General features: G+C 40.9%; 2 protein-coding genes across 2 annotated transcripts; both read right to left on the bottom strand.

Moving 5' to 3' along the window:
• Window positions 1–1,841: 1,841 nt before the first annotated feature.
• lin52 (lin-52 DREAM MuvB core complex component) lies at window positions 1,842–14,831 on the bottom strand. The gene is made up of 6 exons (XM_035168972.1): window positions 14,743–14,831; window positions 12,404–12,478; window positions 12,283–12,320; window positions 12,068–12,134; window positions 11,802–11,885; window positions 1,842–2,261 (listed from the first exon to the last, which is right to left on the bottom strand). The coding sequence occupies exons 1-6, from the start codon at window positions 14,759–14,761 to the stop codon at window positions 2,206–2,208; spliced, it is 339 nt and encodes a 112-aa protein (XP_035024863.1). The 5' UTR covers window positions 14,762–14,831; the 3' UTR covers window positions 1,842–2,205.
• Window positions 14,832–16,013: 1,182 nt separating this feature from the next.
• Window positions 16,014–24,486, bottom strand: pomt2 (protein-O-mannosyltransferase 2). The gene is made up of 21 exons (XM_035168849.2): window positions 23,788–24,486; window positions 23,613–23,697; window positions 23,049–23,153; window positions 22,817–22,925; window positions 22,473–22,581; window positions 21,939–22,098; window positions 21,748–21,854; window positions 21,562–21,644; window positions 20,602–20,711; window positions 20,433–20,499; window positions 20,258–20,318; window positions 20,045–20,123; window positions 19,733–19,884; window positions 19,198–19,289; window positions 19,012–19,088; window positions 18,830–18,901; window positions 18,681–18,740; window positions 18,483–18,588; window positions 18,242–18,382; window positions 17,458–17,569; window positions 16,014–16,661 (listed from the first exon to the last, which is right to left on the bottom strand). The coding sequence occupies exons 1-21, from the start codon at window positions 24,078–24,080 to the stop codon at window positions 16,556–16,558; spliced, it is 2,286 nt and encodes a 761-aa protein (XP_035024740.1). The 5' UTR covers window positions 24,081–24,486; the 3' UTR covers window positions 16,014–16,555.
• Window positions 24,487–25,497: the final 1,011 nt, after the last annotated feature.

Here is a 25,497-nt window from a genome sequence, read left to right as displayed (position 1 = left end):
CCAGTGCTTGCAGCATATTGAGGACGCCAGGTCTGTTTCCACATCAACACTCAGCAGACTGAGCCGTGTTCAACAGTCATCAGGCATCAACAAGTGTCTGGTCACAGCCTGTGTGAACTGAAACTGAAATTTGAAGTATTGTATAAGGATTCTGCAAATGATCCATTCACGGTACCACTTTTTAATAAGGGACCAAGCAACCAAGTACATTTTTTGTATTGTAAGTATACTTAAGTACACATTTGAGATACCTGTTAACTTCCTCTGTCAGGCTGTGTACGTTATACGTCACTAATAAATGGAAATGGAAACAATTAACTTGATAGAACATTTGTTAGAAATTAATATGCATTTAAAAAAAATGTAAGCGATTAACTAATACAAATGATGGACTGCTATAGATTAAACCAAACAGCGCATAAAGTTAAATAAACTCAATCTGGATCAACTATAACAGCAAAAAGCAAAGTAGGATACACAAGCACCAGTAATAATTGAACAGCCCAAATAACACACAAGGAATCTCTTAACAATGAGTGTTATAACATAAATTAAAGGTAGATTATAATACTGTTTTCTTATTGACATTTTCAAAGCAGGATATAATAAGTACTTTTATCTTGTATTTCTTTAATCTAAGAGTAACTGTACTCTTTATTTAAATTTCACATTTGTGTAGCAAGGTTTGAATCCTCTCTATTTGCTAATAATAGGCCTACAGTTATAAATGTTTCTACAGCATAAATAAACAGAGGCCGTTATCGCTTCGAATAAACCATTCAGTCTGCAGTTATGGATGTTAATAAGTAATCAATAGTGTTTTATCTTTTGAAATAGCACACAGAGAACTCCTTTCCAGAATATAAACGAGAGGGAATTTATGTGTTAAGTTGCTAAATAGAAAGTGGTACTTAACATATGGGGATTTTGTTACTTGTGATAATTGTGTAACAGAAACGTTATTATCATCATTATATAAACATTACAGCCTATATCCTTGTATAGGCCACCTCTGTTTGGCTATAGCTCAACTCTCTGTGCAGCTGGATTATCCTACACACTGTCCTGACTGCAGCTGTTAGCCTATTAAAGGTGATTTCTGGCCCCATGGTCCATGCTGTGTTCAAGACCCTCTGTCCCTGTCCCAGCACACACGGGGGCAGTAGGTGTTTCTGAAAGCTGAGGAATTGTGTAAATAATCCATATTTTTTTCAGAGGGGTGAGCCAGGGTCCGTGTGAGAGGCAGGGGGTGCAGCCACCGAGGCAATGGCGGCCTCTGTCCGTGTGAATCGGAAAGACGCTCGGGGGGCTTATTAAGAGGCCTGGGGAGAAGTGTAACTTGTTGGGAGCGAGCGACCAGAGCCTCAGCGACATCTCCAGCCGAGAACAGTCCGAGGCATTGTCCTACCTAATTATGGCGGATGGACTTCTTTTTGTTTCCCATTCGGCATGCCTGTCTGATTCCCTTTTTGCCCGGCCGCTAGCTCCGACGACGCTGAAGTGTGCTAATTAGAAAAGAAATGGTCCTAGTAATTATGTCAACTCTCATTAACGGCGACGACAATGAGCAATATTATTTTTGCGCAATGTTTTGTGTAGGTAGTGGGAGCCTGCTTCTAATGCTCATTAAATGGAAAACATGCCCTGGTAGTCGGGAGAGCACTCCCACGTCGGGGCTCCTTCCACGTCCACAGCCGGGGAGGTGCTGTTCTTTGTGGAGCGGCACAGGCATGAAGGTATGGCCCCAATTAAAGCTCCAAGTTAGCCTCATAAAAACGGCTGCATTATCAAAAATAGCTGCTTTGGCTGCAAGCTTCCGTCACCTTATGAAAGCCAACTTCTTTTCATGTTAAAACTTTATTCATACAACCTCACAAATTGCAAAAAAAATTGTAAATCATGTTTAAAATAGAAATAAGAATAAATAGAGAAAATATAATCAAGGCAGGTCTACAAGCTACAGAGACGTTCTGTGAAAGGTAGTAAATCATTTGAAGTTTCCATTATAAGGAAAGGCATCTATCTAGAGGAGGTGAACTGAGGAGTGTGGAGGGATGACGTCAGTGTTTAGCTGCAGTTCACTGTCTGAGAGTCTTTGTGGTAGAGGTCTGAACATGGTCAGATGATATCGCTAAACACAGATCTGATTCAGCTTGAAATCACAAATGTCCCGTCACTTGAAGAACAAAGAAGGAGAAGGATTTGTCACTTCTTGGGTCTCTCCAAGATGTTCAGGAACTTGCCCCTGGTCATTTCCCTCGCTGGAAAACAAGAAGACACAAAATCACATCGTCAGCATAAAGAGCTGCACAGGCTAAGAGACCAGTTTTAATCATTCCCTACTGGAAACTACTGGACGGATTACCATGCAACTTGGTGGAAGGATGTGGTATGGGTCAGGAAAGAACCCATTCAATTTTGGTGTGGATCCGATTTACGGAGCGGATCTAGGAAAATTTTTTTCACTTTCTTTAACATTGTGTTTTTTCCCAATTTAGAAGAAATTGCCTGAAATAATTCATGGTTCTAGATGAGTAACAAAAAACAGCTTATTTAGAGGCTGGATATTTATGAGTGTGTGAAGTCCGGTGCGGCTTGATTCAATTTAAGGGGACTGTTGGCCCTTGGCGGAGGTGCGCGATCTCCTGAGTGCTATACCAGTTCTTATTATTATGATCATAAGACTCCAGATCAGATAAGTTGGTAAAACCAGAACAAAGCCGTCAGCCTCACACGTCTGCCTGCAGCTCTAACCACGTCTGAACCAATGTTTAGTAATGCAAAGCATGTATTTAATATCTGCAGCCTCACGCTGGGAGGTAATTTATACAAACATCTGTTCATTCACGACATGGAAAACAACATAAAATGGAGACATAGCTACCACATAGTCTTGTGATTTGCTTGATTGGTATCTCAATGTAGTGAAGCTCAAGTACCCAGACCTACTGCATTAAACTGTGATTTGTGTCTTTGTCATGAGAGAGAAAAGGAGCAAAATGTCTCTGTTAACCTCAACATGCAATTATGGACTGTTTATAAAAAAGTGACAGATTATTGATTTAATAAATATAATATCTTTGTTATAATCTTGATATTTTATAGTACTGTATTTTAAGTAGACATTCTTGTTTCTTTAATGAGTAGGAACCATTATTTTTCGGTTATACACAGTATACAAATGTCCTCACAGCTCCTTCTTCAGGAAACTGATGCTTGAAGTTGAAGATTCAGTTCATATACCTTTATGAGATGAGACATCTTCTTAGCATCATTTACATACAAACTAATGCAAATGAGGGGATCAGTGAATTCATCACATCCACTTCATTTATGTCTTCTGCTGAGTATTCTTATATAATCATTGTATATATTTTTGTAAATGCACATTTAATTCTAGTCTTTATTTATTTTATTCTGTAAAAATGTCAATACTGTCAGTAGGATTATAAAAAAACTGCTGAACGGATTTCCTCAAAAATTGAGGATGGGACGAAGGGGCAGATCCAGGAATTCTTATAACACTGTCTTAAACAATTTGAGATAAGGTGAATTTTGGACATTTTCACAAATTTCTCAAAAGCAAATGTATGGATCTTCATGAAAAAATTGGACATATTTAGGGAACTGGTATTTATCAGTATGTGCAATTTGGTGCAGTTTCTGATATAAATGCATCTTTTTTCAGAGAGCTGCAAACAAACGATTATATTTCTATTTTTCTTTGAGACCAAATCACAAAACCTCTGAATTAATGTTACTTTACACAAACATTACATAACTGACGTACTAGTATCTTTGATTTTGCTAATTTGATCTAACTTTACTCATTTTGCCACACACAGCTGACATCTGTGATGCCAATAAAACATATTGGTTAGGTTGTTGACACGTGTAAACAAAGCATAGAGGTAATTTCTTGTTGACAAGATGTCTGGGTGGGTTTCAGTCAACTAGATGTTGCACAACTGTGTGAACTATATACCAACTCCCTGCAGAAGGCCCTTTGTGAAAATGAGAACTGAAAAGATTTCTCTGGGAGTGAAATCATTTCTAAGGCTTTTCTGTCAAAGTCAAACTGTCGTGTCACTATGGAGACTGTGGGGAGTTTCCTGCAGTATCATCATAAACCCTGGAGAGCCACCTCCCAGGTACAGTAATTACTCTTTGTTAAAGATAAGAAGAGGATCAGCCTCTCGGCTCCACTACAGTCTTCATCAGCACCAGAGCTGGAATCACCTCAGCAACTTTATTTGGCTTTTAACTAACATGTACACCACACGAATATAACAGAGCAGCCGAGTGAGGACTGATTTCAAATGGGAAATAAAGTCATCTACCTAACGAAGCCTCTAAGAAGAATGTGATCAGGATCTCAACTGCTGAGAGTGTGTGCTGGTGTGAAGGGGGCCCCGCCTCCCCACGGCGGCTAATGAAAAAAGCTGGGTCAGTTAGTAATTTAGATGAGTCGCACAGTGTGGAATGATAATGGTGCATCTGGGCGTGGGGGCCACGTCACCTTGAGGTGTCCGTCATTAGGTTAAAGATGATGCTAATTGGAATGGGACGGATTCATTTTGCACTTTGCTGTCTCTTCAAATCACGCTAAACAAAGTCATCAGGGGATCCCTGCACATGCACGGGTGCGTCAGATTGAAATTAAGCCATCAAAATTAGGCGAGAGAAAGTAATTAAATTGAAATGACCCTAAAACCACAAGTGCCTTGATGCCATTTCATTATTAGGAGCAGGTATAGTAGGAACGGTATGAGCTAGCAGTTCATATTTTAGATTTTAAACGTGTCATCCTTCTCTGATTCTCTTGTTATTTCTTCCTCCATCTCTTGATGAGCCCAAACTGTAAAACAGATCAAAGATGGCGGAGCCCTCTCCTCCTGAGACCCCTCAGCCCACCAAGCGTTTCATTAATTACGGCTCAGTTCAGCCTCACGCTACTCAGACAGAGACTCTTAGACCTGATATCATCTCATTAAAGACCCAATTAAATATAAATCACTGATCAATTTATTATGTCTCTCTTTTTATAAAAATACTAAATATATGGAAAAGTGATATGACTGGCAAGTTGAGGGTGGGGTCTGATTTTGGTGATGAGGCCAACCAAAATTTAAACATCAAGAAAGTTGTTGCCATATATGCAAGACATGGTAAATAGTACATAGGTAGTGGGACCACTGAAAGAGAAACAACAGCCAAAGTCACAGACATTTGATTCAATGGCAACAATGGCTCTATTCTGTTCAAGCGTCTCAGGAAGCCACACCCTGTTTTTATATGCATTTTCAGTTTCAGTGACAAAGCCAAGAATTCAAAAAGTAAAAATGTCCTAAAACAAAATACAAGTGCAATGAAAAGATATTCAGCAGGTGTGATGTGTAAATCACGTGACTTAAATGTCACTGAGGCTTCTGCTCTACTGGAGAGATGAAGGAATGTTACAGACAAAACCATCTGATTTGTGTGGCTAGAAGAGGAGACTGGGACCTTCCTCAAATGAACACACAAAAAAACCCATAAACTACATATTTCTATCACATTTTCCACATTGTTTTTGTTTGATGTTAGACTGGCGCTCTTTTAATTACATCATCGAATTGCAAACCATTTCCTCTGGAATAATTTAATGGTCCTGACTTGGAGAATTATTACCACCAACAGTTTTTCTCGATGCACCCAACTCCTAATGTTTTTAATAAGGGTACTGGATAGAAACAAGAATTAATTTGCATGATTATTTACCAATTATTTGGAAATTTGTTTTTAAAATTCAAAAAATATTTGGATGAATGGCTACGTGACAGTGAGTTAGCATGCGAGACACTGATACTGAAATTTAGCTTTTATTCATTTACACCTGAGACGCGTTAAATGTCTTCAGTGAAAAATGCTAACAAGTCATAAAAATATCAAAATAAAAAATCTGAAGAAATATTGTGAGAATAAATAGATGATTTCAGAAGTGATTGTAACTTCTGTGTTATTAGTAAGTTATATTTATCAATAATTAATTTTGTGTTAACAAACAAGCTTAGCTTAGAGAGCCTCTAAATCACCCCCACTCCACACCCCCCCACACACACACACACACACACAGGCTTTGTCATACAACATGGCAGATCAATACTGATTAGAGGGACTTAGAGATTTGTTTAGTTGATTAGAAAGGTCAATTACTAATTTTGCACTAAGTTAATCAGCATCTTGTTACGGCTGCCATCCATACTAAATGACACCTTATGGATTCTGTGGGCCATTTCCTCACCCTGTTGATTTGTTGCTATCCTATTATCATTTAGCCGCGACTGGTGTGAGATTCCATCATCGTCTAACATGTTCATTCAGTAAACAGCCACATTGTACTGCATATAGTGTTTTTACCTAAACCTGATATTCAGTGCTGCTTGTATTCCACTTTTTAATTTAAGGACATTTCCTTTTCGTGCATAAACAGACACAGTATAAAAAGAAACAGAAATTAGTCAGGTTATCATCAGGCTGAGGGATTATGGTCCAGATAGAGAGGCCACTATAGAGCAGATAACAGCGGAGCCGCCTGCTAAAGGTCTCTGCCTCCTGTAGCCCACACTCCCACATCATCAGCCCACTGATCCTCTGGATATAGATCTGCGTTTGATTACTGCTGCTAAGCTGTAACAGCAACAATGGAGATGAACTTATCTGAAGAAAAACTCACTCTAAAGCCCGAGCCTATTAGAATTTTTATAATTAAAGCCAACACTACAGGATATTCTGTGGTGCAAACCTTAATGTTACAGCGATTTTATTTTCAGCTCCAGGCCAGCAAATTATTTTCATTTGCCAAATCCCTGGTGGCTGAAATGTAAATGCAGAGGAAGGTAACATCTTACTTTCCCCTCGTTTACGGTGAGTGAGCTAGGTGTCATTGTCACAACCCGCCCCCAGGCCCCTACCCCACAACTCCCCTGTGTATAAAATGAGAGTAATCATCGCTCTGCCCCCCACCCGCCTCCCCTCCCACACATGAGATGGCACGCTCCCAGTGAGCCGCTGGACCCCTGTTAGCTCCAAAGATAGATGAGCACCTGGGTTAACAGCAGTCCTGGCCCCCCGGCCGCGAATGCCCCGATTCACTTTCATTAAGAGTTAAGAGGACTTATCTGACCCTCACTGCCCATGTCCGAGTGCCGCTCAGCTATTACGGGCTGTAAGCTTTATTTAATGGATTTAACATCCACTTTCACTGCTCTCCTCCCCGGGGACGAGGGAGACACGGAGGATATGACACGCACACACAAACACACGAGCAAAGAAACACTTGGAGGCACACATATTCAGCATCCGCACCCCCCCTCCCACACCCAGACACCCCCGCCCTGCAACACATACACCTGACGCTCATGTTTGTGTTCAAAATTCAATTACCCACTTATTGATACTTCACAGGGATATTTAAGATGCAGACACGAGCTGTGATTTCCCAGGGGAGCCACTGGTTCCTCTTTATGTCCCAACCGAGAGGGCCCACCCCTCCTCGCCTCTTCCTCCCGCTCCTCCAATGCATTTTCGCCTGGTTGACACACCACACACACACATATACACACACACAAAAACAAACACATCTGCACCTCCCATCCCCTACCCCAGCCTATGGCTGTTCAAGAGGTGTCCTTATTAATAGGCAATCAGTCAAAAATCATTCATTAAAAAGCCTAAAAGGTTTTACACCCGGACTATGATTAGCTGGGAAAGAAAATCCAATGAATTCCTAATGCCTTTATGGAAATGAGGTGTCATTTCCGATCTGCTCAGGGAGGCGGCAAGCAGGCAGAACTAAGGAGCAGTGTTCGAGTGTGTGTATGAATGTGTGTATGTGTGTGTGTGTGTATTAAGCTCTGCCTCCCTCTTCTTTCACACTGCTCCGACACTGATCCTGGTTAAGATGTGGACAGGCTCTGTCAGATACAGCTGCAACCTGCTATACCGAGGAAGGAGATACTTCATGTCACGCTGCTGCAAAACGTGTTTGGTATGGCTCACATTTCTTTCAACAAAGACAATGACTATAAGTAGCAGCGGTATTACCAATCAACACATCCAATAATTTAAAATCTAGGCCACTTTGAAAGAACTAACCTCACCAGGTAACTGAATATTGAGATGATAAACACTGAGCCTCTGAACTGAACCATCCTCTTTCCTTGTCTCACTTTCCTTAAAAGGAAACACACAACACTGACATTCATCGCAGCTACGAGCCCACAGAGACACAGGGGAGAGGTGAGAAGACGAGCACAGAGGAGTAGTAGAGGGTGGTGAGGAGGAGGAGGAGGAGGAGGAGGAAGGGTAGTAACGGCAGTGGTGGGGAGGCATCCCCTGTTCCTCATTCAGCGGCTGTCAGCTCAGGCACTTCATAACCGCCCGCTCCGCGGTCAGCCCGTCCTGATGGATTGATGGAGGCACATTAGCGCCAGTGGGGCCCAGTGAATGCAATCATATTCAGCAGCGGCATGCTTCTAATAGGCCGGAGATTGATCCTGAGGGTGAGGAGGAGGTGGTGGTGTTGAATGAGGGCCCATTAGGAGCTGTCAGTGCAGGGCAACCTTCAGCCTCACCTTCACATGGGGGGATTCAACAGGGGGTCAGCCTGGGTCTAAGCTGGGTGGCATCACGGACAGAGGACAGGGGCTCTGTGGTGCAATGGAGGTGACAACAGGTGGTCGTACACCCAGAATACACTGAGTGAAAATGTTTTATATCTGTTTTTCTGTTATCATAATGTGATGATATCACCTATTAAGTTTTTGCCTGGGTTTAAACGTGACACATTTACTCTGGTGTGTTTGTCCATGGGCAAGACAATATATTGGTACCACTAAAGATGGAAAAATCGAGCTAAAGCTGCCTTCAGACATGCACTGAACTCAGAATCTTCCCCTGAAGTTATCTAGAGGGTGTATACATGAGAGTGCCAATGTCCGAGTCAGTTGCTCTGGAGTTTCTCTGAGTTTTTCCTGCCAGCCCTCTGGTAAAATGTCCAAAGAATCCACCGTGAGTGAGTGGGCATGTTGATGACATTTCTAACATGCGACAGTTGCCAAACTGAAAAATAACCCCAAAAAGAATACAAACATTTCAGGATGAAAAATGGGTGCCCTAGAGGACGCTGTCAACTTGGAAAGATGAGATTCATGAGCTTTTGGATGTATGGGCCAGCTCTGGTGTCGATGAGATGTAAATAATAATATGTGATTTCTGTAGCAGAATGTTTACGTCATGTCCTGCCTCCTGCTGCTCTACCCAGATGCCACTTGTCAACTGAATGCTCTGCAGATTTTGTTGACTATTGTTGTGAACACGTCTGACTGAGAGAATCTTCTGCTGTGTTCTTCTTATGTGAAAGACAAACTCTGCATCATGACTGGACAAATGGGGCCAGTTCATGTCTGAAAATAGTTACACTTTTTTTTGAACCAGTGAATGTCACTAACAAATATATTTATAAGACAGCCATTGCAGAGTGGCAGCTTTCGCACTGTTAAATGCTCCCACTCATGACAATAATGGAATGTCATTTTAAACAATGGTGCATATCCTCTTTACGACCTAATCAATACCCAGTTAGTTTGTCCGACGCAGACACAGGTCACTTTAACTCTCAATTAAATACACTTTCCTACACCTTAACAGCTTAAGCAAACTTGTGAGTAAATGTTTTGGAATTTTCTACGATTGGTGACTGCAGCTAACTCGAGATACAGTAAAGACGACACTACAGACACTGTAAAACCTAAATTAACAACAGTCTTTCTTTATCAAATTAGAACCCTAGGACAAGTGTTAAATGTAAACGTCACCTTGAGCCTACATGTGTGATAAAGCACCACCACCAGCTCCAGCAGCCATGTTACCAGCCGTCTCTATACCCGAGGCCCTCCAACTGAATCCCAGAGGAACACTCAGCTTTCAATTACCTCCAATAACAGCACTTATCAGAGTCTTCAGCTCTCCCCAGAGACCCCAGGCTTGATGCCGGCGCTCAGCGGCCCACGACAGGGACATTCATCATGGGGCGGAGTAACAGCTGGGGCCCGGAGGAAGAGGCACGCGTCAGGCCCCTGTGGGACCAGAACAGGCCCGGCCAGCGTCACACAGCACATTATTGGGGGTGCTGGTGGGAGGGGAAGTGGGCATAAGGGGGCGTCACATCCTCCCTTCACATCTATGTTAATACATGTGTGCAAACCGACGCATGCAGCAACATGTGCACAGTGCATGAGCTGCAGGAAAAAGCAGGAACCAGCATCAGTGCTGCTTTGGTGGATTCCAGCCACAGGGGAATGATGGTCTTTGAAATGTCTGTTTCAGGTCCTCACAGCAGTCGGGCGGGTGAGTTTTCCCAGCTTGATTGTGTTGTGCCCATTAACAAGCTCCCTCTTTAATGGTCCACATGTTGAAGGGGGAGGGGCAGTAAATCCTGTCCCCTGCCCTTCCTCTGCCCTGACTCCGCGGTGTCTCGTTTATGGGGAGTGAAGAGTGCACAAACATGATGAAAAAGTAGCCGAGATTTACAAGGCCTCCCATGACAGCCAGGAAAAGGAGAAAATTAAACCAGAGAGCATTAAACAGGCACCCATTACAGGGCTGCTCCGACACCAATAATAACCATCATTGTGTCCCATCATCCCGAGGTACACGACATGATTGCAAAACCTGCGGACCTACACCTATGACAGCTAACATCTTCATACCAGTCAGATTACACTCCTCTCTGGGTTTAGAGTCATGCAGATTAGAGCCCTTCCCAACAAAATCACCTTGTGACTTCACGTCTATGCAAATACAACACATGATACACAATCTATAGATGCTTCCTGTAGCTTATTAATATGCATTTAAGCTTTCCTGACTCCTGCAGTTTGTCTGTTTAGATATTTGTGCAACTCCTTTGCCTAAAATCTGGAGGATTTCTTTCGATAATTAAAAAGTTTCTACTTTTGCAAAAATGTTATCAAAACCCTTCCAAATGTATTTGACATAATTAGATTCATAAATACAATTTGTCTTCATGAAGTATGAGCAGTTAGTTTGTTATAAGCCAAAAGGGTTGGAGGCCAGACTCCATTATTTATACTGCTCTGTCTCTACATCAGGTCACTTTTGCCTTATACACATGGATTTAACTGATTTAACCTACATGTAAATTTATTTATACATCCACTCACAGTAAGGGGGAGGCTATACCACAATTCTTCACTGCTTGTGTGCTTTTTCACTGGAAAAATAAATACCCATCTTTCTCTTGGGAAAATATGAGCACTTATCTACATCTCTCTAATCCACACTCCACAAGGATTATGACAATAGAGGTAGTGGGGACTGGATTAAAATCTAGAGTTTTGCCTCCATCAAATGCTGGAGCACTTGTTGTGTGGGCTCTTGTGGGGCATGACCCCATTTCTTACCTTTTCCTATTTAACAAGATTGACCCAAATCCATTATTTTAAGACCTCAAGGTAATTTTGTTTACACTGTTTGACAGGAGTGAAGAGTTGATTCTAAATTGCAAAGTTTTATTTTCTACATTTGACCTTTGCATAAAAAACACATAAGCTTGTGCAGTGAACGTGTTTGGGTTTTGAATGTGAAAGTGAAAATCCACCTGCTAGATGCAGAAAGGATGTGAGCACCATCTAGTGGTGACTTGCAATGTTTAAAGACGCCATATATTTGGATCAAGCCAAACGCTTTTATAAACGTTGTCTGTGCTGTGAATGTGTGTGTGTTGCTCGTGTACTTACACTCCTCTAAGCCCAGCTGGTAAGCCAGGTTCTGAAGTCCTTTGACCTTCTCCATCAGGTTGGCTGTGGTCAGACTCCCCAGCTCTGCAGAGGCAGAACAGGACCAGTAATAAAATCTATATTTAACTAGTTTTAGCAAAGTGTTATCCCGTTTGACAGGATTATATCTGAATGCTGTTTCACTACAATCATCCTGTTTTTAACACCAACTGTTGCAGGTATAGTGAAAATAACCACACATCTGTAAACAAAGTACAGGTACACACCTTTCAACATCTCAATGTCCTCACTCTCTAGCTCAGCCATCCACTTGGGAGGTGAGTTAGTGATGGGCTGAAACATAAGACACAGCAAAAGACTCAGCAGACGACTCACCAAAGATTTACACAGCAGGCTTATAGAATATTACAGTGTGTGTGTGTCGAGCCTATTGAATTATCTGGTTTGTAAATCAAAGCGAGTCATGGCGACTGTAACTCACGTTTTTACAAGATGCAGCAAATTCAGCAACGCCGGGCACTGTGTGCGAGATTACAGGATAATTAAACACAACATTTAAACAGAACTCCGTAATAAGTGATGACACAAGAGGGTAAACTTACACTGTTCTGGCCACAGGTCTGGTGACGCTCTGTCCAACTTCTCAAAACTCAGCAAAGACGACTCAAAGTCGTCACCTAAAAACACAATGAGGGCAGAGCAGTGGTGGAGCAGTTAACGCTGTTCAGCAAGAAGGTTTTTTGGTTCTGTTTGACTGGAGACTTAAAGTTGACCGTGTGTGTGAATATCAGTGTAAATGTTTGTCTCTGTATGTTGGCCCTGCGATACACTGATGACCTGTCTAGGGTGAATTCCACCACTAGCCAAATTAAGATGTCACAAGTTAAACCAATATACTTATGCAAGAAAGTATATTTGTTTAGCATTAGTTAGTGTTATCGCAATTGTGTTTAAAAAGTGTTTAACCTTTAGCTGGCCAAAGGTTATAGGTCATGTTATATATGCAGGTTTAAATAAGAGTTGATACAATTATCTATGCAAAAGTGACACATGCTAACATCATATTTCATATTCATTGTGTACATTCTGTTTCTGTAGAGTACAGCTATTTATAGACAAGGTTTGAACAGTGTGACGATGCTACAACAACCCTCACCGATAATAAACTGAATGAACTCACAACATAAGGTTTTGGACACTTCAATTCTCTTTACATGTGTTGTGTTACTGTATGATAATTCATGTTTACAGTTGATTAACGGACCAATTCGGATGTATCAGCAGCTTTTTTAGGAATTACATTTTCCATGAAACATTTGCTGTTTCCAGCCTCTCAGATGTGACGCTTTGATGCTTTTTCTTGTTGTGTGTTACGGTAAACTGAATATCTTAGGTTTTGGACTGTTGGTCGGAAAAAAGATCTGAAGGAATCACCTCAGGATGTAGGAAAGTACAACTATTATAACTACTATCAACACAGTTTATAGAGAAAACAGTTAACTGGTATTCAAAGATGGATAATATACAGCAAAACATAGCTATAAAATGTGCACATAAAAAACATACAAAACTCACAGGACATGTGTATTGAAATGGTCAAAATATTGGAGGTAAAAATAAATATATATATATAAAGCTAAATGTTCACAGACACAATTTACAAATTATACATTTATAATGTGCCCTAGAACACACACACAATATATTATATATAATATATATATGATTCATCTATTGCAATACATCAGCTCTGCCATAAATTCTACCTACATGGAAGTTCATAAAGTTTAGTTTTTGTTGGCATTGTCAAAAATGTATGAATAATTACTCGTTGTTTAGTTTAGTCCACTTCAGCACCATCACTATGATACTCGATAGTGAAAGTTATATATATATATATATATATATATATATATATATATATATATATATATATATATATATATATATATATATTGATTATCAATTCTTCGTTTTAGGATCTGCAGGTTTTTTTGTCATTTGTAGTAGTAAACTAAACATCTTTAGGTTTTGGACAAATCAAGACATCTGAAAGTGGGGCTGGGCAATAACATGATATCAATAAACCACCATAATTTTGATCAATAGCAATAAAAGTTCAATGTACATCAATATAATATGTAGTAATTGATCTACATCAGATTTGTTTAAAACCACAAACTTCACTCAGAAGCAAAAATATGTCTTTAGACTTAAAATAACAATATCACATTTATCCCGATAACATCTTGACATATTCTTTGGCCAAATAGTCCAGAAGTTTTGGAAAGCATCACTTCAGTTTTTTCTTCAACAACAATCAATTAACCGATTAATAGTAAAAAAAAACAACAATGGGCAGATTATTCAATGATAATCAGGGGTTGGTTGCTTCCCTAAAACATACAGACCTGAACATTACACACATCAGAGGAGGCCTTTAGAGCACAACATTCATATTAAACTATATTTTGTGTGCAGCACACATTTGTGTGCAGGTATAAGTGTGAACTGAGTGTGGACAGTTCACTTCACTGTTAAACCAGCGTACAAGCTGCTGTGAATACAACGTTACGTCCGAGGTGAGACGTGAGAAATAAAACAACAACTACAGTAAAGTGTGTGAAGTGTGTCGGTGCTGTGACTTGACAGTGAATCTGTCACAGACACACACACAGACACACACACAGACACACACAGAGGTGATGGAGCCTCAAACAGCAGCTCTGTGTGTTTACTGTGAATCTAACCTTACTGTTGTGCTTCCTGTGAGCTAGCGATTAAAACACCAGCAGACGGTAATAATACAGCTAAACACGTTTCTTCTGTCGTCTCCACGTGTACATGTGAAGCAGCGGAGGAGAAGTTAACAGTTTAGCGCTGAATAACGTCGAAATGACGGTTTAAACACAGCGCAGCTGGGAAGAGAATTAGAATTTACCTCCATTTGGAGACGCCATCTTCAGAATGCGCACGTGATCGACGACAGCCAATCACAACGGCCGCACTCGGAGTCGACGTGTTCCCGGTGTAATTCACAAACACGCCACCAGGGGCCTGACGTCAAGTGAAGAGAGCTAGAAAATATACGTTAGTGATGCAGTCACAGCCCACGTTATTTACGTTACGTACGTACGTTGTGTACCCCCCCAAGTTTGTTCTCAGTAAAACTGCACTGGTTCAATAATGGTTAGAATATTAAATATTGACTCTAATATAAACAATAATAATACTAATAATGATATTAACGTCAACAATGACATCTGCAATATAATAACAATGTACAGAAAGTAAAGTTAATTCAGTTTATCATCAAATTATTTAAATTACTTTATTATATATATGACTTTATTTTTATTATTTACCAACTTAGATTTAAGTCACAGTCTGCTTCAGATAGATAAAAGAACACAGTAAAAGCAATGATAATCAATAAATGTGTACAACATTGGGACAGTGAAACAATACAAATACATAGTTTCAAACACTTCAGAGAGACAAAGGGAAGTTTGAATAAAAAATGTTGCAGGGTAAAGCTGTTACTTAAACTGATGGAGTAGCTGAGAGTGACTGGCTCTTAGTGTGCAGGTTGACAGTGGTCAAATGATTGTAGCACGTTGGTATCTGGTTATATTATGGTCTAAAGTGAATATAAGCCGTTATGAAGGGTTGTGTTGTGTGTGTGTGGGTGCAGCAGGTAAAGACAATTATTGAGAGGGGGTCCAGTAAATAAATGGCCCTGATGCAGACACAACAAATTCATTTTGACAGCATGTAGCTATATTTGGTGAGACAGGTCAAGGGTCATGAATAAAAGCCCTGTGCCAGACCATAAAAGAAACATCACGGACTGTAAAACACTGCAACAAATGACCCCAACTGAACCCCAAGGTGTTGGGGACATGGACCCAGGTCTGACCAGTCTGTATCGGGCCTGCCTCTGGAGAGGGTGTCTTGTGGTTGAAAGGATGGAACACTTGAAGATGCTGAGGTACACAACTGATGACATTTCCCTAATATGCTGTACACTGCTGGTCGCCAACATCTGCTGCTGGTTGAAAACTTATCATCAAACTAGTGCTGAAGACTTTTTAACGTACAAGGGATTTTCCCCATCTTGTCCTGTGTTCTAAAAAAAAAAAGTAGTGGATGTCAATGTAGACAAGTGGAGCCTTAGGTGAAATCTTGATATCAGCATTAAAAAGCATAGACTACAAGAATACTATAGTTTATTGATCACACCGAAAAGGTACACAACACTGAGCAGTATTCTTGTAGTGTCATATAAACAGCTGTTACTGGACAAGTACAAAAAGTAACAGTCACTAAAATCAACACAACCCCAAAAATAGTGTCTGACAGACAATAACTATGTAATAAAGTGTTTTTGAAACTGAGCAGCATTTATAAATCAGATTTTCTTTCACTAGCTCCTTTCAGGCACTTGAGCTTATTATCTGATGTAAGCTGTGTTGTGAGTCAAGGCAGCTCGGTGATGATCCTCCACAACACTCTGGTTCTCTTATTGCACTGATTCAAGTCCGTCTTCTCCACCTTTCTTTATACTACAATACTTGGAGATGTTGACACGCATAAATACTTAGAACAGGTATAGCAGTGTGTCAAGTCAGTACCTTATGTAAATTAAAGACCATATAAAAAAACATGTACGTGAAAGACATGAATAAGTCCTTCATATTCAAAACAGTTGTTACACATCCCATCATTTGTGTGTTGTTGTTGTGCAGAGCTGCCTAGAACTCCCAGGAGTCCATCCACTTGAGGCCGGTCATGGCGCTGCCCGGCTCGTGTGCCAGAGGACCCGTCATGCCATAGGAGAGCGGATGGAACAGGTAGAAACTACAAGACAGGGAATGTGACACTGTAATTTAAGATCATTACATTGAGGTCAATGCTTTGTTAAACGAGTTAGATAAAAAAAATGTTGATCCTGCTCTCATGTGTGTACAGTAAATATGAAGCTACAACAAGGAGACAGATGAATCAGGATAAACATTGGAGGAGTCCAAAAACAGGTAAAAGCTGAAAAGAATCCATAACCAAATCTAACCAATTAACAAGTTATATATTGTTAGTTATGAATGAAATGAAATGAAATATAATATAATGAGACTTCCTGTGACCTTGAATAAAATGGGGGATTTCTCTTGGTTTGAATATTGTTGGAAACATTTTGAATAAATTAAGTACACAAGTCAACAAAATATATAACAAGTGTCAAGTCATTTTTAGACTTTTTTTATGAAGAGTTTTTATATATTATACCTTTAATTACTGAGTTTTATATGGTACAGGTAGATTTTACTTTTACTTTAAATAGAGCCAGGCTACCTGTTTCCTTCTGCTTCCTGTTTCTCTGCTAAACTAAGCTAGCCACCTGCAAGCTTTAGTTTGAAAATGCATGGGTATCAGTCTTTTCATCCAAATGCCACCAAATCCTCGTATTTCCAAGAAAATCAAATCAACTGCATCAATGGTTACATTTTGCATTTCGGAACTAAGAAGGGAAAATGGGTTTAAAAAGCAGCTGTATCATCCCAACAACACATAAGGATGATACAACTTTTATGACATCATAAGAATGGACTACAATAAAAACCGTCCTTCACAGTAATTACTCTACTTATTGCCTCACCTGTAAAGAACAGTAAACAGGAACACCATCTGGCCGCCTCTCTGTAGCCAATGAGAATAAGGTGGACGGAGCAGCAGGTCAGTGTTTTCTAACAGGACGTCAAGTGTAACTCCTAAGAGAAAGAAACAGAATGATTAAACCAGAACGATATCATCACCGTGACAACGTCTTTGTATAAATACAAGTTAGAAATATAGAATTGAAGGAAAACAATAGGAAAGCAGTTTGAAGATCACACAACATTATGGCAGAAATATGAGAGTAAAAATGTTAGAGATGAGAGAAAGGTAAAATTAAATACCATGAGATAAAATGTAGGTGTAGACGAAATAAAAACTATTTGTTCACATTTCAGTTAATCTGCATCATTAAAACGAGCCATGAGAAGTTACTGTTAGCAACTGTACCAAAATGTTTACCCACAACTATCACTGGATGAATGTGACACTGATAAATCTTAAAAACCTGAAAGTCCTCAGTAAGTTTTTCTGTGATTTATAAAAGTACATTCACAAACAAGGGTATAATGATATCCTGAGACAGTTTAAGTCACCCTGAATCTAAAAATAATTGTATCAGGTCTGTGTGTTTGACTGAGACTGAAAACTATTTGCATAAAAAATTGATAAAATCAGCTTCACGTGTCTTGATTAATCTCATCCAGCTTTTTGCTTCTAGTCTCTTCCCCTGCAGTGATACTTCAAATCTTGCTCCCAGTATGAAAACATCTGCTGTGTATGACGTAGAGGAATTTTGGGCAAAATGCAGTGGTGGGATTAGATACCTGTTAGCATGCTGCTGAAGAGCATGGCAGGGAAGTAGTGGTGATAGTAGAGGACGCGGCCCATAGTGTAGAAAGGTGCATAGTGAAGAATCCAACCGAGGAGAAGCAGGCCTCCTCCTCTCTTAAGAACATGAGAGTGCTCTGAAACACAGAGACGAGAACAGATCATTTACTTCCTGTTGAAATAAAGTGTTTAAATGAATTATCTGCTGCTGCAATCCTGCTCTGTCAATAATTATACCCATTCTTTTTTGGTCCAGTGTGAAACCTCTTTGGAGGGCTACAGACGCCACCACCACCATGACCAGATACATGCCCAAACTGGCCAGGTTCATCCACCAGATCATCTGAAAAAAGGATTTAACCATGAGGATTTTAATGTGCATTGATCAGACAGGGGCAACAACATGAGGGAGAAGAGACGAGCTTTAAGACTCACAGGGTTCCCCAGGAGGTAAACGCGATACTCGGTGTCATTCACCCCTGAAAACCTCAGTCCCTTCACAGAAATAAACCCAGAACATCTGTGGTTAAAACAGTGAAGTACTTAATTTGAATTTAGTCAAATATAAACCTTATTCACTTCACCTGGTAGTTGATGGGCCAATGCCAGGGTTTAGAGGTCATCTCATTGTCTTTGGGTTTCAAGCCACTGTTGCCCTGAAAACAACAGGTATTTATTTTATTATTTAGTTTTTCGTTTTTTCAATACATAGTTTTTGACAAAACATGTTCTTTAAGCACAGATTGATTTTCTAAAGGTTTCTTACTCTGATCATAACAATATGAGACTCCAGTAAGATCTCCAGGAAATGGGGCTTCAGCAGAGACAGACTGATGTTGGGCACTGCAGTCAAAACATAAAAAGGTAAATATGTTGGTTAGTGCGTGATATTTGTATGTGTGTGATATAAGTATGTAAAAATATGAAGGAGCACAAGTGACAAGGTTCATACATTTTGGATTGATGTGATCTTCAATGTTCCACTGAGAGCTCGGAGTTTCCTTCAGGTAGGGGCTGCAGGTCACCTCCACCTGTTCCCAGCCCCTGAATGGAAACAAAACTTTTAAAACGATTTGACTCGTCCACTCACACTAAAGAATATTGTACAGAGGAAGGGGAAGTTAAAGGGGGATTCCGATATTTTTCAACCTAGGCCACGTGTCTATAAATGTGGGAGTGTAAATGAATGGTTCTAACCAAAACCTTTGGAAGTAGATTGTCTCTTCTGGCAGCCGTGACATGGCAGCTGTGATTACGCTGTAATCTTATGCGGCAATAGCGACAAACTCCTCTCTCCAACTCTCCCTCTCATTCATTTCCATCTCCGTCTCCCTAAGTCAAACGAGACTTCGCTTTTATCTACTGGACCGATTCTAAAAGTTTTTGTAAGTACTTTTCATTTACACACCCACAAATATAAACATAGGGCACAGGTTGACAAATAACAGAATTCCCCTTTAAGTCAGAGCAGAGGTAATTGCTTTTACCACTTGGGAAGAGTCTTGCCAGAGGAGTAAAGAACGCAACCGGTGGCTCGGTGCAGAAAGCGGACTTTGCTGCGCAGCACCTTCACCAGGTCGCCCTTTCGACCTCCACACACCTCCACCTGCCACAGGTCATTGGCGTCTCCTGTGGAGTTCTACAAACAGAGCACAGATTCAGTTGTGTGTTAGACCCACACATATCAAAATCACAATCTGATATTATGATGTTACACTATAGTTTTGAAGCTGTCAATCTTCCTCTAAAATTCCATTTGAAGATGTGTCTCTCTTTCTCTCTTGTTGGGTTGTACTCACTATTCCATAGCCTGTAACCTGGAAGTGTTTCTTGGTCAGAGGGGCCTCATGGAGGTGACTATGAAGGTTACGAGTTGTTCTGAAGGAGTGAAAAACAAACAAACAAACAAACAAACAAACAAACAAACAAACAAACAAAAACGTAATAAAACACAGGAGGAGATTAATCATTTACAGGGATTAAGTGTAACATTTCTTTCGTGTTACACATACTCTTTGTGCTCCAACCGAATGATGTCACCATGACGAACCAGATCAGGGATCCCAGATTGAGCTTAATGAGGATAAACAAAAGAGAATAACAATGAGAGGCTCATACATGACTTCATTATGATTTAAATGAATGTTATTTGTTTCTCTAAACAGTAAATCAACCCCATCTTCTCACATTCGTTATGATCCTGCCTGTGAACGAGCCACAGATTGTTGTAGTCCTTGTGAAGATAGGCCGTCACCTGGAAGAATAAAGAATCTTTTAGAATAAACAAAAAGCATCATGGGTATCGGCGTGTTTAATTATGTTTGTGAATGTGTCACAGCTGAACCTGTATCCTGACCTGCTGCTGCTTAGCCCCCACTCCCTCTGGGTACAAGTGCCAGTGAGAGTGCAAATAGCCTCCAGCAATACGGAGGTTTTTCACAGTAATGGTGGAGCCGTATGCGAGATCTACAGAAACACAAAAAAGAAAGAGGAAAACATCATTAAAACATGTGGCACAAGTACGGTTCATGTAAAATGCCATTTTACAGTGGCAAGGGAAGCCGACACCAGCCTGGTATGGGACCGAGCATAAGATGAACAGTCAGCCTCAATAATACCTGATATGCGACTTAAGATGCTTTCAGACATGTACTGAAGCCTAGACTTTCTACTGACATTTTGTGGAAGAGCTGTATGTGAGAATGCAAATGTGAAAGTCAGTTGCTCCAGACAGTTTCCCGAACCTTTCCTACTCGCCCCCTGGTAAAATATCTGGCAATGAGTGACGAGTGAGCCCGGGTGAGAATTCAGCAGGAAAACGTCCCCAATATTCCAGAGCATTATGATGATATTTCCAACATATGACGGACGCAAAAGTAAAAAAATAAAAAGATTACAAATATCTCAGGATGAATTATGTACAAGACACCAACCGGGATGTCAGTTTGGAAAGACAGTGAGATTCAAAAGCTTTTGGCGATAAAGGCTGACGCTAGTGTTGATGTGCTGTACACAAAAACAATTGTGTTCCGCACTGACATTTTGACATCATGTTCTGCCTCCTACGTGCTCTTTCCAGGCACCACCCCTCACCTGAATGTTCTTGACATTTTCCTGTTATTGCGAAAGTGTCTGACCCAGATAATCTCCTTCTTTCATGACTGAAAACAGGTTTAGTAAAGCAAACTCTTGAGCCCATCTGGCTTTTATCATCAATACTAACAGAAATCAAACATTTGTCTCTGATCTCATTAGTGTTTCAGTAAACAGTGCTGCAGCTACATGTGGTTTTTAGCCACACGTGTTTGGGACTCACACTCGGGCATGGAGGCGTTGTGCAGGTTGTTCCCGATTAGACGAGACTGGAAGGCAGAACTGAAGAAACCATCTCCCGGTCCACTGGTGAGAGGGAACAATCATGACCACCAAAATAATGCAGGGGATGTCATCTGTGCGCTGAGCAGGGATCACACTTTATCTGTTATACAACAATCAGACTCACCTTTTGTTCAGCACAACAAAGTGGATGGCAAATATTGTAACATAGAGGAAGAGAGGAAGTAGGATGAGCCCGAAAACACGAGCCAGGAAGTGCTTTGCAATGTTGACCTGGAGACATAAAAAAAGAACACTGATGAGCTTCAGGCAATATTTATCAACACTAACAGAATATAAAAACATGTTGTCATTTACCAGTGAGAGGTTGAGGTCTCCAAGAAGTCTCCAGATGTCACTGACTGTGTTCAGACCAACCAGGAGGATGACGAACAGACCCACAAACTTCACCCCCAAAGCCCCAGCAAGGTTTACACCAGTCAGTACCAGCCACAGCCACCAGGAGGCAGTAAAAGGCCTGAGAGCAACAGCCACCAGGAGTATTTAATGATGACCGTTCAACATTATGAAAAAGAAAGATTTGTTCCTATCAGAATATACTGGTGTTACTTTAAGATTGTAGTTACAACTGATGTATCAAAAGCAGCATCAATTTATTAATCCACAAAAATAAAGATAGAAGTCCATCTTACTGCGACAGTCCAACATTTTAAAGTGTTTTACATGTGATTATTTTATGAAAAGTAAAATTTATTGATGATTAACAAATTTAAATGATCCAGAAATAATCAAAATAATCTCCCACTCGTTAACTGTTGACCAGCGACTAGTTTTCGACAATGCACAAGACAAGATAGAAAACTAAAACCAAAGCTCTATTGGATTTCCTACCTGTGTCTCTGCTGGTTGAACTTGACCATGCTCAGCACTGCAGCCATGATGAAGAACAGGAGTATTGGGTCCAACAGGATGTACTGGGAGATGGTGAGTGAGCCAGTGTCTGTCAGGATGGTGACATGAAGCACAAATTCATGCTCCTTCAACAACAGGACATATACATGCTGCTGGACTTCTCAATACGCAGAGTGATTCAACATTTTTCTTAAGTTACAAGACACTTAAAATATTTATCACAAAAGTGTTCGATAAAATGAAATGAACACAATGAGGTCTTTATCGACTATTTGCCAAAATGTGTACATGCTACAGGCCGTCTCCTTCAGATCAATACCCACCAAATATGAGCAGAGCGGCAGTGATGAGAGCTGCAGTGTGAGACTGAGACAACTCCAGCACTGTGAGGTAGGCAAAGATCGGGAGGAAGGAACCCAACACAGCACAGAACTGCGAGAGAAGGAGGAAGGACAGGACACATTAGCACTTAAAGCTCATGTATATATTCAAACAGCATTGTTAGTAGATTAGAAAAGATACGTTTTTTTTAGTGTGGAAACTAAAGATGCATACCGCTCTCATCCCTGCGTAGTTGTGGTGTTCGTATTTATCTCCAGGCTTTATGAAAGGAAAGGTGCCATCATAGCCGCTCATGTAACCAGCGAGTCCAATCAGCATCTAGGAAACAGCAAAGGAGGATAAACAACTTGGCCAATCCAAACTTTTTCCTTGATGGAGCAATAACTCTTTTAGTCAGTAACAAATTTATATCTAAAAACATTTGTTGTCTCTTTCTAATGTTATGATTAGGTGGGTATAAACCTGTATGAGAAACTTGTGGTCTAAAGGTCTTCGTGTGGACGATACTTCCTCAACCGCTTCCCAGAATTCCTCTACTCGAGTACAGTGCCAAATACATTTTCACACTTTATACAGGTATAGCATCTTTATATTTAAGTGTTTACCAGCCAATTGTGCAGCAGGAATTTAAGGTGTGTGTTATTAGTTTTTGTGTTTGTGACCTCTCTCAATCTTCCGTGGCGATACCTGTAAATCTCTACCTGGTTTTGCTGCGTTCTGATGAAGCCAACATGTGATGTGTTATATTTACACCTGAGGATTATTCTGCTGTCTTACTTTTCCAAGAGGAGGATGGACATCAAAGAAGAAGGTCCTGTTGATGTAGTAGCTGCCCATCTTTCCAAAGTGAGTCTCATCCCAGCTGAAAACACACAAAAAACACATCAGTGTGTTTACAAACATTACAAAGCTTTAAACCTGGAATCATGTGGGTGTGTTCACTCTGTCTCACCACACGTGGGGGGGCTCTGATATGTTGTGCAGACGTGTGGAGAAGGACAGACCCACCACCACCAGCAGCAGCAGCAGCTGTCTGCCTGCAGCCCCATCACCGGAGCCTCCTCTGGGTGAGAGGCGGACAGACGTCCCGTTAGAGGAGTGGGTGTCCCCTCCTGAGGAGGGTCCGGCAGGGTGACGGGGCGAGTCCTCTGTCACAGACCCGGAGGAGGCGACTGTTCTCCTGTTCCTCAGTGTGGACGTGTCCCCTGTTTGCTTCCACTGCGAGATGCATTCTTCTGTTGCCATGAGGAAACTAAACCTGGGATAAAAATGACCAGAGACACCTCGCTTCCAGGCCAGGTGACGTGTAGCTAATGCTAATTATGCTAGCAGGACAAGCAGCCCTCATTTAGCTTAGACATTAATAATATTTAATAAACCTTCCCCACTGCACAAATCATCAGCCACTGTGTTAGTCACACTGTCGCTGAGCCACCGGGACGTTTCCATCAATAACTCACTCAACATGGCGTCTAAGTTTCCACCCAAACATCCAGTCCGGTGTAAAAACAGTTATCACCCTGCTGACCCTCCGCCACCTCTTCACTTGCTATTCTTCAAACGTTTACGTTAGCAGCGCAGCCGGCGCACGAGAGCTCGGCTCCACGGAGCGCGTAGGAAGCGAGGGGGCTTCTGGGAGATTCCACACGGATACACTCAGGCTGTGGTCGGCATCCCGTCGATCGCGATCTATTGGTCGACCTCTCAGTCTTCACTGTCGATCCCTGAAACTCTCTGGAATCACTGGCTGCGGTTGCACCGCAGATCAGCTGTGTGTCGGTTGTCTGTGTGTCGGTTGTCTGTTTTTCACACGCGCTGTGTGTCCGCCACTGGCGGCGGAGCAGCAGGTTTATCTCCTGCATTTCCTTCAACACAAGTCGGCTTATGTACTAAACTAAATGTCAGGACTCTACGGCATGAAGACGCGCATCTTCCGGCCTGTCGATAACAATCAAAGCCCCGTTGGAACCTCAGAACATATTAATGGTTTCAGAAAGTGACACGCTGGAGTGCTTTTAATTTGAAACGGGTTCGGGAAGTGTTGTAAATACGTTAGTGCCATAGACAGATACACATTGTGTTTCATAGCAGAATAAACAGAAAATGATCTTTCACCTCTGTTTTAATGTTTATGTGTTGAATTTATGTCACAAACATAAATGGTTGCAACACTTTCTGTATGTGTTTCGAAATAACAGCACACCAGCGTTTCTGTTGACGGAATCCATCCTTTTGTTTAAATAGGTGGTTTTACTGTGGAATATTTGCAGGAGTGGAGGATGCATGGCTTCATACTCTATAGTACCGGTATTTATTTGAGTACACAGGACTACTTTCATACAAGGAAATATATGGCCATATTTATGTCTTATATGTAAAAACATTGTGCTGCAGTAGCAGCTCCTCTGCATAACATATTGTTGAACAGATGTTAATATGAATTCATATTAATGTGAATATTGTGCATTGAATAGATAAAGTTGCATGACTGCCTCTCTTCGTGTATATTTATGCTTGTACATTCAGCCTTTAACAGAAATTGCAAAATATTATGAATATCACCCTCCTAAGTGGGTTTCTTGGAAGATATCAGGGTGGTAGATCTCGGCTTACGTTTGGAATTATAAAGTGATCTTGGGCTCAAAAAGGTTGGTGACCACTG

The sequence above is a fragment of the Hippoglossus stenolepis genome, chromosome 10 (genome assembly GCF_022539355.2).
Source record: "Hippoglossus stenolepis isolate QCI-W04-F060 chromosome 10, HSTE1.2, whole genome shotgun sequence".
Taxonomy (NCBI): domain Eukaryota; kingdom Metazoa; phylum Chordata; class Actinopteri; order Pleuronectiformes; family Pleuronectidae; genus Hippoglossus; species Hippoglossus stenolepis.
This window is presented reverse-complemented; position numbering and strand designations above follow the sequence as displayed.